Source organism: Equus quagga, chromosome 13, assembly GCF_021613505.1.
Source record: "Equus quagga isolate Etosha38 chromosome 13, UCLA_HA_Equagga_1.0, whole genome shotgun sequence".
Lineage (NCBI taxonomy): Eukaryota > Metazoa > Chordata > Mammalia > Perissodactyla > Equidae > Equus > Equus quagga.
Genome location: NC_060279.1, coordinates 101,128,293 through 101,141,516, shown reverse-complemented (window position 1 = coordinate 101,141,516; position 13,224 = coordinate 101,128,293). Strand labels below are relative to the sequence as shown.

The window sequence follows — 13,224 nt, the reverse complement described above, 5'->3', positions numbered from 1 at the left end:
ATTTGACAAAGCTGGGTTGTGAGGACATAGGTGTTTGTTATGTTATTCTCTACGTTTTCTGGTATACTTGAAATATTTTATAATAAAAAGAATTTAAGGGGCCAGCCTCAGGGCCGAGTAGTTAAGTTCACGCGCTCTGCTTTGGGGGCCCAGGGCTTCACTGGTTCAAAGCCAGGGCATGGACCTAGCACTACTCATCAGGCCATGCTGAGGCGGCGTCCCACACAGCTCAACCAGAAGGACCGACAACTAGAATATACAACTATGTAGTGGGGGGCTTTGGGGAGAAGGAGAAACACACAAAAAAAGATTGACAACGGATGTTAGCTCAGGGCCAATTTTCGGGGAAAAAAAATTAAGAAAACTTTCCTCTCGCCACTGACCATGGAAAATAAAACATCTTATCTTAAAAATAAATACAATGAAAAGTTATTAAATTCTGGTCACACACTGAGGCCTCTCGAGACCTGCTCTAAGCAAGGTCAGAGGGGTGTTTGGGACACAGTAGCATCGAGCTGAGCCTTTTTCCACGGCAGCATCAGAGGGGCTGGAGAACTGCGTCAGCTTCTCATCATGGGGGTTTTGTGTCATTTCATGCCGTTTCACTTCATGTTGTGGACAGCCTAAAATCATCTCATGTGCCCCCTTGGGAAAACACCTCTTTAACACATTGAATATGTTTCTTTGAAAGGATCTATCCTCTTTAGAAGGCATTGTAATAAAAAAAGAAGAGGCAGAAAAGTACATTATTGCGAGCGTACAGCTTGATGAATCTTCACAATCTGAACGCTCCTGTGCAACCAGTGTTCAAATTAAGAAAGAGACGCCCCCTTCCTGTTCCCTCCAGTCACGGTGCCCCCAAGGGTAGCCACCAGCCTGACTTTGATCACCCTAGATTGGTTTTGCCTCTTTAGAATTTCATTTGTAGACTCATACAATTGTAGTCTTTTGAGTATGGCTTTTTTCATTTAGCACAATGCTTTCAAGAGTCACCCCCGCAGTTGCGCGTATCAGTAGCTAGTTCCCTTTCGTTGCTGAATAGTGTCCATTGTGTGCACGCACCATAAGGTGCTTATCCATTCTACTGCTGAGGGGCATTTGGGTGGTTTCTGCGTGGGCCTATTAGGAATACATTCACAGCGTTTGGTAGGCAGAAGTGGGTGACTTCTCAGGGACACGTGGCTGGGTCATAGGGTAGGCGTATGTCATCTTTAGGAGATCTCAGCATTGTGGTTTTTTAAAGGAAGTAATGAGCACTTCAAAATGTATTGTTTTGAAGACTGTCATATAATAGTAAAAAAGAATAATGAAAATTCAAATTTGACATCAAAGTAAACTGGCTTCATGTTTCAGAACAAAACAGATCCCTCTTATGACTGGTGACATGTTAATGGCCCCATTGATGACAACGTTTTGCTTTTACTAGACATTTTATGTAACTTCCAACCACTGACAGTTACCAAGTATTTGAAAATAAAAATATTTCATATTATTAGCATGGCCCTATTATTTTGCAAGTTATTTTGTTTTATTTATTAATTTTTTTAAAAGATTGGCACCTGAGCTAACATCTGTTGCCAGTCTTCTTCTTTTTTTTTTTTCCTTCTTCTCCCCAAAGCCCCCCAATACATAGTTGTATATTCTAGTTGTAGGTCCTTCTGGCTGTGCTATGTGGGATGCTGCCTCAGCATGGCCTGATGAGCGGTGCCATGTCTACACCCAGGGTCCGAACCAGCAAAACCCGGGGCCGCCGAAGCAGAGCGCAGGAACTTAACCACTCAGCCACGTGCCCAGCCCCGCAAGTTGTTTTAGCTAAAACTTACAAAATGTACTTGACAGGTCATGTACGTTATTACTGAAATTTTCTCGTTAGTCTTTAATATAAATATAAATCAACAGAGAACTATTCCCCCCCCACACACAGGAAGATTAGCCCTGAGCTAACTACTGCCAGTCCTCTTTTTGCTCAGAAAGCCTGGCCCTGAGCTAACATTCATGCCTATCTTCCTCTACTTTATATGTGGGACGCCTGCCACAGCATGGCCCGCCAAGCGGTGCCCTGTCCCCACCCGGATCCGAACTGGCGAACCCCGGGCCGCTGAGAAGCAGAACGTGTGGACTTAACCGCTGCGCCACGGGGCGGCCCCAACAAGTATTTTAAATGTAAAGTGGATTGACTAAAAACCAACGTAAGCATTTCAGTCGGAAAACATCTCATGGGTGTTATTACCAAGCCAGTGTTCTGACAGTGGAATTTTAGTTCCCGTTTGTTTGCCCATTTCCCGCACACTGGGGGAGCCGGGGCTCAGAGAGAAAACGCAGTCAACGCCCTGGCCCACGGGGTTCAGTTCTGGGGGTTCCAAGCCCGCATTTTCGCCTGCGGAGTCATCCTCGCGCCACCAGGGAGCGCCATCGGAGAGAACGTGGGGCTCGCCGAGGGCGGCTGGGAGGCGCGGCCGCCGGCGCTCGCCAGGCCCGGAAGACGCGCTTTGCAGGCGTCCCTGCACTCGGTTCCCACCGACACCCGGGAAAGTGGTCTGACGATTCCCGTTCTGCAGGTGGCCAAGTGCGCTCGCCAAGTCGCGCAGCACAGAGGAGGCAAAACTGGGATTTGAACTTAGGTCTCTTTGATTCTGCCCCCTGAAGGCAATTCCACCCATGGCTCCTCACTGTGACCCTGATTTGTCCGTGTGTGTGTGTGGGGGGGGGGGGGGGGGAAGGGTACTTTTATCCCACCAAGCCCATTCGGTGTGCCCTTCCCTTTTTCTAGCACGCCTCTCTCCCTCCTCGTTGTACACTCATTGAACACCCATCTCCTGCCGTCCTCTCCCCTCAGCCCAGAGCTGGTACATCAGCCTTCTGAACATCTTTCCACCTGCCCCCTCTCATCCCCATCTCTCTGCCCTGGTCCAGCCCTGTCCTCATCTGCTGGGGTCCCTGCCCTGGCCTCCCCCTGGGCTCCCAGCCTCAGAGAGGGGGAGCCTCTAGCAGAGGAGGCAGTTCTGGGATTCAAGATTCACACTGGGGTCCGACTTGGCTCTCTCTCTCTCTGCTCCCAGGAAGGCCCATGCCTTAGAGAGGGACATCAGGTGGTGCACTCATCCTCCCAACTCCACCCCCTCCACCTCCGCGGCAGCCTGGGAACTGGAGGACATGGGTGTGTCACCCTGCCCGTATGGCCAGACATGAGCACGATCTGGAATTTCAGGTCTATAAATCACTTGGGTTGGGGGGGCTCATAAAGCTGTTCTCCCATGCTTGTCTGCCTGCTTGGTCTCTTGTCCCCTCCTCCAGACACCCTGCCCACTTCCTTGGAGACTGACCCAAGAATGGGCCTGGGCGTATATAGGGAGTCACTGTGGGAAGGGCCTGCCAGAGAAGCTTCTGGCAGAGAAGGTGAGGAGGGGGCTCTAAGGGTCTGGATGCAGCAGAGGGAGCTGGGGAGGTCTGAGCTCTGGCCAGGGAGGCCCCACCAGAGCCTTGGTTTCCTCTTCTGTAAAATAGCCCACCACAGCAGTGGTGGGAGGCTGGGCACATTCAGTACCAGCCTGGACCCAGCAGAGAGTGGGAGCAGCTCCTGGGAACTGGGGGTGGAGTGGGGGTGGTGGGTCCAGCTGGGCCTCCCTCCCCTCCTGGCCTCTGCCTGGCCTCTTCCCTGCTCACCTGTCTCCGGCAGGACTATGGCTTCTGCAGCAGAAGAGGCAGAGAAGGGGTCTCCAGTTGTGGTGGGACTGCTGGTTGTGGGCAACATCGTTATTCTGGTGAGACATCCCCCAGTGCTGGGAGCCGAGTGGGTGAGTGGGGAGGAGGGGGCAGTCCTGAGCCTGGGCATGGGGGCTGAGGGCCCAAGACTCCCCAGATGGCCAGTGCTATGGGCTCTCAAGGCAGAGAAGCCTGGATTCAAATCCCAGCTCTGCCTCTCCTCAGCTGTGTGACCTTGAGCAAGGGACCTTACTTCTCTGTGCCTGTTTCTCCATCTATAGCTTATGTTCTCATTGTGGGGTCTCTTGTGAGGATTAACTCATGTGTGCCCCTGAGCTCAGAAAAAGTGCTTGACAAATGCTGGCCATCATTATTAACATGATTAAGGATGTAAAGTGCCTCCTTGGCACTCAGAAGGCCCATGGTAATGAATAATAACAGTGTCCTTTAATAAATGTTTAATGTTTTTAAAAAATATATGATACCTATACATGGCTCTGGAGCCAGACAGCCTGGGTTCAGATCCTAGCTCTGCTGCTTTCTACCGTGGGAACTGGAGCCAGTGATGTAACCCCCTTAGTTTTCTCATCTGTAAAATGGAGATAAAATAGGACCGCTAGGAGGATGAGATGAGTTACGGATTAATGTGCTTAGACCGGAGTTTGGCATTGTGTTGGCTGTAACAACGCTAGACACCGCAGCTGCTCGCGGTGGTTATCACACAGAAGCAGTTGTGGGGACCAATGCCGGCGCACGGTAAGTACCCTCTGGGTGTTAGGTTGGCTGTTGTCAGAGGGATCCACAAGAAGTCTTCCTCTCTCCTGCTCCCCATTGTGGTGAGACTGCTGGTCGTAGTAGCCAGATTCTTGTTTCTCCGTTTCTTTATGCAAATAGGAACATATATACCTGTTTTTTCCCTTTCTTTCCCCAAAATGTAGCTCATGCCACATCCTGTTCCGTGCCTCTTGTTTTCTCCTGCTCGCAGTCTGTAGGCCACTCCACATGAGCCCTCAGAGGCTCATTTGTAATGTCCTGGCCATGGCCAGATTGCTGTGCTCCGGGAATAACAGCACTATTAAGGGAAGGTGGCATGACCCAGGATCTCCTCGGTGCCAGTCACGCGCTCCAGCTTTGCGGATGTGCTGTCTCCTTGTATTCTTGAAGCAACTGGCAGCTGGCCTGTAGTGGGGCAAGGGTCTGGCTGGGCCCTCCCTCCCCTCCTGACCTCTGCCCAGCTCATCCCTGCTCAAGGAAGGCAATGTCTTTGCCACTCTTGTTACATGCCCACTTTACCCAGAGGGCAGTGGAGGCTCTGAATGGGGAAGGCACTTGCTCACGGAGACTCGTGCAGCTGGGCTGCTGCCCCTGAACAGGCCTTTCTAACTGGCTGCCCTGTCCAGCTGTCAGGCCTGGCCCTGTTTGCCGAGACAGTATGGGTGACAGCTGACCAGTACCGTGTGTATCCACTGATGGGCGTCTCAGGCAAGGATGACGTCTTCGCTGGTGCCTGGATCGCCATCTTCTGCGGCTTCTCCTTCTTCGTGGTGGCCAGCTTTGGTGTGGGTGCTGCGCTCTGCCACCGCCGGTCTATGATGCTCACGGTGAGGCCCCACGAGGGAGGATGGGGATGGGTGGCCACGAAGATCATCATCACAGATGATGTCAAAATAACAGTTACCAGCACAGTCGCTAGGTGTGTTCAGCATGACACCACTCGGCCTCACGGCAGCCAGTTTATTTAATCTTCCCATAACTCGGTCACCTAGGCTCACTGTTTCCTCATTTTACAAAGAAAACCGGGCCACAGGGGAGGGAGGGAAGGAAACTCTGCACAGGAAGACAGCTCTTGAGTAGCAGGACTGGGGTTTGAACCTAGGGTAGTTGGTCTCCAGGGTCTGTGCTCGCAAGCTCTGTTGATAACAATGACAACAATAATGATAGCACAGCTACCATTTAATAAATGCTCACTACATTCTAAATGCTTCACATGGACTAGTTCGTTTATTCCTCCCCACCCACCATGAGATACCAACACCACCATCCTCACCACCATCCTCATCACCACCACCACCACCACCACCACCACCACCACCATCATCACCACCACCATCGTCATCACCACCACCACCGTCATCACCACTACCACCGTCATCACCACCACCACCGTCATCACCACTACCACCGTCATCACCACCACCACCGTCATCACCACCACCACCGTCATCACCACTACCACCACCACCACCACCACCACCATCACCACCACCACCATCGTCATCACCACCATCATCCTCGTGAGCCCATTTGACAGAGTTGAAACTGAGGCTTGGACAAGTGAAGTCACTTATCCAGGGTCACACAGCAAGTAAGTGACAGAGCCAGGATTTAAACCTGAGCAGGTCACCACTTGAGCCTGTTAAGTGTTAACTTAATCTCTGCCAACCATAATAATCACAACAACAATAACCCACACTTCCGGGTACCTCTCATGCACCTGACACTAGGCTAAGCAGGTTAGGAGTGAGCTCCCTCAACCCTCCCAGAAGCCCTCTGAAGTTAGCACTTGTCTACCCATTTACCAGGTGAGGACACTGAGGTTCAGAGGCCAACAACCCAGGTGACGGGGAGAGCAGGGATTCCAATCCTGGCCCCACTGACGCAGAGCCAACACTGCTCTTCCTCTGCAGTTGAGGGCCTTTTAGACTCAATCAACAAATGTTTACTGAGCAAGAACCATGTGCCAAACCCTAGCTAGGCACTGGGCTATCTAGTGAGCAAACGTGAAAGCCGTTGCCCTGCAGAGGATGCTCTAAGCCGGAGACAGCAGAGACAGTGAACAGGGAAAAGAGATCTGGAGCTGGGAGAGGGGGAAGGGGAGGCCTCTCAGCCAGAGAAAGGAAGGCATGGGGAGGTGATGGAGTGAGCCGGGGGTGTGTCTGCAGGAAGAGCATTCCAGATGGAGGGAATAGTGGAGCAAAGGCTCTGAAGCCAGAGGGGCCAGGAGTCCAGTGTGGCGGCAGCCCAGTGGGGATAGGAGTTGAGTAAGAGGAGATGCGGGTGGGTGAGGGGAGGAGAACAGTGGGGTGAGCGTGGAGGATGAGGGGAGAAAGGGAAGGCGGGCCTATGCGGTGGGCCTTACAGGTCTTGGTGAGGACCTTGGCATTACTGTGAGTGAGATGGATCCATGGAAAGGCACTTTTCTTTTCCTTTTCTTCTTTTTTCCTTTCTTTCCTACACTTAATTCTCTGGCATAACAATTTAGCCAAAGCCCTAAAAGTTCACCCAACCTGTAAAAAAGAGGAAAAGAAAAGTTTGTATTTGTGTTTGTGTCTGTCTCCCCAGTTTGTCATTAACTATGACAGAATTTTTTTTTTTAATTATTATGGGAAATTTTGAACATAGACTGAAGTAGAGTGAAGGGTTTGGTGACCCCTGCGAACCCATCACCTGGTTTCAGCAATAGCCACCCCAGCCTGGCCATCTTGTCCACTCTCCTCCACCCTCTGCCTGCCCACATTCTTCTTTCCTGGGGTATCTGGAAGCACATTCCAGACACCAGGTCATTTACCTGTAAATACTCGAGCGCACATTACTCTGAGCGATAAGGACATTGTTTTAAAGCAGCCAGGCGAGTTCCGCCACAGCCTCTGCATCGTGGCTGTGGAGCTGGCACAGCCACCCCCACCCCCATTGCTCTGGGGAGAATGAGGGGTGAGGACAGCGGAGGATTCAGGGGAGGAGTGAGGGCAGCAAGATAGCTTTCGTTAAACACCAGTGAAAGAGCTTTTTTCTTCTTTTTTTGCACAACCACTGTGCCACTGGCGCACTGCAAAATCCATCCTAGTTCCTTTGTATCTACCTTCTAAGGCCCAGCCTGTGTTCAGATGTTGCTGTTCTCTCCAGAATGTCTTTATTTTTTTACTTTTCTATAGTAGACATGTATTTTACTGCACCCAAGCCAGTAGTTAACTTCGGGAAATACTTCACATCTTCTTTCTTGATTTCATTTTCCCCTAACACTGTATTATAAAAAATTTCAAACAGAAAAGGTGTGAGACTTGAACAGCGAACACCTGTGTGTCCACCACGTAGACATGACCATTCACATTGTCCTACGCTTTTTTCAATGGCATTTCTATCCATCGATCCACCCCTTGAGGGACGTGACTTCACAGGCTTCGCCCTAATCGGCCGTGCCTCATCCCTCCCTCCCTCCCTCTCTCCCCAGTACCTGGTGCTCATGCTCATCGTCTACATCTTTGAGTGTGCCTCCTGCATCACGGCCTACACCCACCGAGACTACGTAAGCAGCAGAGGCCAGGGGAGGGGCCTGACTTCTGAGGGGAGGGGGATGGTCTTGAGCAGGGGGCGGAGCACGTCCCTCCCTACCCAGCCCCACTGGACCATCTTCCCGGCCCTCCGCAGATGGTGTCCAACCCATCTCTGATCACCAAGCAGATGCTGACCTTCTACAGTGCAGACACGGACCAGGGCCGGGAACTGACCCGCCTCTGGGACCGCATCATGACTGAGGTGGGCGAGGGCGGGCGAGGAGGGCCTGGGGCTCTGATCACAGAGCTGGATAGGGCTCCCATTACGCCCCCTGGTGGATGGTATCTACTCCTGTGGTTTTTATGAGGGAGGGGCTCTGGTTATTGACATTTTCCAGATGAGTAAACAGGCCCAGAAAAGGGCAAGGCACTTGCCCAGGGTCACACAGTTAGTAAGATCCAGGGCCCCTGCTCTTAACCCTTAACAGATACTGTCTCAATAATGATGATGATGATGATGATGATGATGATGATGATGATAACCAATGTTTAATGAGCACTAACTTTTGTTTGGCAGTGTTCAATGCACTTTTAAAGCCTATTTAATCCTCACAACCACCTCATAAGGGAGATCGGCCTTTTAGCTGATGAGAAAACCAAGCTGATGGGTGGCTGGTAGGTCACAGAACCAGAAGGACTCAAACCCAGGCCACCAGGTTCCAGAAGCCACATTCTTAATTAAACTCAACATGACCCAGCAGCGCAAGAGAAGAATATTGAGGCCCCAAGGAAAATGAGGTCCCAATTTGGCTCAAGTCATGCATCTAGCCAGGATTGGAACCCCTGTTTGAAGCAGCCTATGTTTTCATCATTCGAGGGCCACAAATTAAGCACCCACAGGGGCCAGAGGAAGCCAGGAATCTGCCTTTTGGTGGCTAGCATTCACTGTGTGACCTCAGGCAAGCAGCTGTCCTCTCTGAGCCAGAGCCTGCCTGACCCCTGCCTTTCTCTCCAGCAAGAGTGCTGTGGCACATCTGGTCCCATGGACTGGGTGAACTTCACATCAGCCTTCCGGGCGGCCACCCCGGAGGTGGCGTTCCCCTGGCCCCCACTGTGCTGTCGCCGGACTGGCAACTTCATCCCCCTCAGTGAAGAAGGCTGCCGTCTGGGCCACATAGACTACCTGTTCACCAAGGTGTGTCCCCTCCCCCCTGCTGCCCCTGTCTGACCCTCTGTCTGGCCCTCTCTGGTTCTTTTGTCTCTTCCTCCCTCCCACTGCCTGTCTGCCATCTCCTCCTGCCCTTTCTGGCTTTCTCCTTTTCCCTCCTCTCTCTGGCTCTCTCAACTCTCTCTCCATCTGTCCCTTCCTCCCTCTGCAAGTCAGCGGGCTGCACACAGGCTCCGTGTAATCCAGACCCGGCACCTGAGCTTTCCTCAGCTTTTCTGGGAATGACAGCAACAGTAAGAATGACAGCAGCACCGCTCTGATAACAGCCAACATTTATGGAGCCCTTTCTTTGTACCAGGCATCCTTCTAAGTGCCGTGGTCTTCTGAGGTCCAGATTATGATTGTCCCATCTGACAGCTGGTGGAACTGAGAGGGCGCTCAGTGAGGGGTGGAGCAGGGGTTTGATTGTGGGCAGTCAGGCCCAACCAGGTCTTTAACAGTTTTCACACTGCAATGCGAGTGCAGAGGTGGAGAGAGACCAGAGGAGGTTAGACTGAGAGGAGAACTGGTCCCAGGGGTCCCTCTGGCTGCTTTGGGCTGCCTGGGGGCCCTTCAGCGGCATTGCTTAGAGCAGGTGTCACGGAGAAGGGAGCCGTGCAAACCGTCACCTCCATCAGTCGGACAGTGGTTTCCTGAGCCCTGACTTCCGGGCATCATCTCGTGGAACCCCCACGAGTGCTTTCGGAGCGCAGCGCTGCCACTCCACAGATGGGAAAACCGAGGCTCAGAGGGTCAGAATCATGCCTAGGCCCCGCAGCCAGCAAATGGCAGAGCTGGCCCCCAATTCAGTCCACCTGACTCCAGGACACACACCCCGAACCTTTGCTTTTGGCTGCTTCTGAGTTGGGGCAGGGGTCACCAGGAAGGTGACTCTGGTGTGGGGCTCTGGCTCCACTCGGCCTCATCTCTGTATGAGGAGGGGCCAGAACCGGACTGATCCAGAAGGCATATTTCAAACCCTTGGAACTCGTGGGCAGCATGGAAAGCAGTCTCCAAACAATGTCACTCTCAGACTGTCACAGCCACCATCAGGGTGGCACCTACTTGCACAGGGTTGCATCCCTGGCTCCCCAAAACTACCCTGGGAGGTGGACACTGCCCTCATCCCCACTGACAGATGGGAAAACCAAGGCTCCAGGAAGGAAGGGACTTTCCCGAGGGCGCCCAGTGACTCTTGCTTTCGGCAGCCAGCCTCCCTGGGCATTTTTCAAATTCCCATTTTCCCCCTGCCCAGGGCTGCTTCGAGCACATCAGCCATGCCATTGACAGCTACACATGGGGCATCTCGTGGTTTGGGTTTGCCATCCTGATGTGGACGGTGAGAGGCGGGGGCCTATGGACTGGGTGGGGTGGGGATGTGGGGCTGGAGCATCCCTCATCTGACTGCCTCCTCCTCCAGCTCCCTGTGATGCTGATAGCCATGTATTTCTACACCACCTTATGAGGAACACGAAGCGAAGGCCACTTCCTACTCCTGCTTCCTCCAGCTGGGGCCTGGATGGCTGCCTCACTTCTGCCCCGCCCACTTCCCTCACCCTTCCCCTCCTTCCACTCCAAAGATCTTTTACCAGGTTTCTGAGCCCTGCTGGGACACGGAGCTGCCCTGAAACCCCTGGACATATGTGCAAGGACCCTTAGCCCTTAAGCTCATTTCACTTGGCTGATTCCTGGCCCATCTCTGAGTGTCAACTTAAAGTCCTGTCCTCAGGAGACCCTTCCCTGATCCCACCACCGCATCCACAGGTGCCTCTCTTGTCGCTCCCTGAACTCCTCCTTCATCGTGGGGGTCGCCATCATTGGTGAAGAGTTTGCGATTATCTGTTTAAGCTCTGGTAGACTGGGATTGCTGTGAGGGGACGGACAAGTTCTGTCATGGCCTCTTTATTGTTACCAGCATCACCCAGCACAGGGCTAAGCATGGGTGTTCAATAAATACTGGTTGAATGAATTATTTGTTTTCTTCTTGGGCAAAGGTGAATGAACAAGAACTCTTCCAATGGAAGTGGCAGAAACCCAAATGGCACTGACTGAAACATAAAATGGAATTTATTGGCTCATGTAACTGAGTCAATAGGGCTGGCTTCAGGCATATCTGGATCCAGGGGTTCAATCTAGGTTTCCAGAAAACCGGCTTCATTCTCAGGCAGGATTTCTCTGGTAACATCAGGCTTGCATCTTCAGAGCTAAGCAACACAGCAGCGAGAAAAAGCGTCTCTCCCAAGAGCTTTAGGCAAGGTCAGGGATTAAATCTCTCTGTCTTGGTTTAGGTTCCAGGCCCATCCTTTGGTTGGGGGAAGGGAGGGCACCAGGATTAATAATCCTGCTAAGGATGCAACCAGGGCTGGTATTATGAGGGGGGAGTGTTCATCAAAGGAAAATCAGAGTGCAAGGCTGTTGGGCCGGCACAGGCCACAGACATCCTCCCCCCAGGGGCTCTAGCTTGCAGGAAGTTCTCTAAGGGGTACAGGACAGCAAACAGTTTAAGAGTCTTGTCATCACTCTTTTGTCATCTCTGAAGCAGGCTCATCCTCGGGCCATTTTACAGCAATTAGGCCCTGCCAGGAGGGCCTGGCTTTCTTCCCCATGGGATGAGGTTTCTAGGGGTCCTCACTCACTCCACTGTCTGCAGCTGGTCTGCAAATGCTGAATACAGATGTTAGGTTTTTTTCCCATTTTTATTTTAATTAATTAGTTTATTTTTATTATTTATTATGTTTTTATTGAGGTCATATTTGTTAATAATATTATATAAATTTCAGTGTACATCCTTATATTTTGACTTCTGTATAGACTGCATCATGTTCACCACCAAAAGTCTAGTTGCCACAGATGTTAACTTTTTAAAATATACCTTAAAAAGTCTGTAATGGTCATAGGGGTCATGATCTGTTAGGGAGAAAAATTGGAAACAGCCTAACATCCACCAGCAAGGAATGGGTTGTACAATTTATGTTACATCCTCGGACTGGAATTCTCTGTGGCTGTTAAAAAGAAGATAGATCTATGTGAGCTGACATAAAAAGATGTCATAATGGTATAAATAATTGGAAAGCATACATAGGATTTTCATAATAGTAACCTAAGTGAGTATCAGTAGGGGCCTGGTTCAATTCACTAAGCTCTAGCTATACTCCAGAATACCACACAGTAGTAAAAAATAATGAACAAGGGCGCTATGTTTTAACACAGAAAAAGCTCCAAGAACTGCACAGTAGAAAAACTTGCAAACCACACACAATACTTTTATCCCTATAGATACATATGCAGGGTTGGACTATTCTTTTTAAAGGAATGGGTCAATGTTTTAAAAATAATGTATAAAAGAATGAGAAAAACACTTTTAAGAAAGCAAAAAATCACTTGTAGCCTTTTCATTTAAAAAAGATTATAAAAATTTAGAAATGGAAGCATCCTGGGGGCCAGCTGGGTGGTGCAGTGGTTAAGATCACACGTTCTACTTTGGCGGCCCAGGGTTCACCGGTTGGGATCCCGGGTGTGGATCTACCCAACGCTTGGCAAGCCATTCTGTGGCGGGCATCCCACATATAAAGTAGAGGAAGATGGGCACGGATGTTAGCTCAGGGCCAGTCTTCCTCAGCAAAAAGAGGAGAATTGGTGGCAGATGTTAGCTCAGGGCTAATCTTCCTTAAAAAGAAAAGGGGTGGGGGGAAGCATCCTATGTTCCACCCCCCAGGAAATCCTCTCTCCCCCAATCTAGTCCAATCCCCGGGTAGCTGCTATTAACATATGATAAAAGTCCCTTTTAGCTTCCCAAAAGTTTATATTGACACATCCATATATACTTATATAAGCACGCACATACATATTTAATAGAATCCTCCTTTAAATATTGCTTTGCAACTTGCTTTCTTTGCTTAACTATGTATTATGATCATCTTTCCATGTCAGTATATAAGAATTCGTCTCTTTTCTTTTCTACTGTTTGGCAACCTATTCCAGAGTATCAGTGTGCCTTAGGCCATCCTGATCTGTTAAGTAAACAAGGCAAGGAGCAGAGCAGTA

The 13,224-nt window shown here is 50.7% G+C and overlaps 1 protein-coding gene across 4 annotated transcripts; it reads left to right on the top strand.

Annotated features, from left to right (window-relative positions):
- The first annotated feature begins 2,157 nt into the window (after positions 1-2,157).
- Positions 2,158-11,149, top strand: UPK1A (uroplakin 1A). 4 transcript variants are annotated; one of them, XM_046681299.1, is made up of 9 exons: positions 2,158-2,189; positions 3,060-3,396; positions 3,677-3,761; positions 5,103-5,303; positions 7,931-8,005; positions 8,128-8,235; positions 8,989-9,168; positions 10,436-10,519; positions 10,601-11,149. In XM_046681299.1, the coding sequence occupies exons 3-9, from the start codon at positions 3,681-3,683 to the stop codon at positions 10,643-10,645; spliced, it is 774 nt and encodes a 257-aa protein (XP_046537255.1). In that variant the 5' UTR covers positions 2,158-2,189; positions 3,060-3,396; positions 3,677-3,680; the 3' UTR covers positions 10,646-11,149. The 4 variants fall into 4 exon arrangements, with proteins under 4 accessions (XP_046537255.1, XP_046537258.1, XP_046537254.1 ...); XM_046681298.1 differs by lacking the exon at positions 2,158-2,189 and adding an exon at positions 2,326-2,621; XM_046681302.1 differs by lacking the exons at positions 2,158-2,189; positions 8,128-8,235 and adding an exon at positions 2,321-2,621.
- Positions 11,150-13,224: the final 2,075 nt, after the last annotated feature.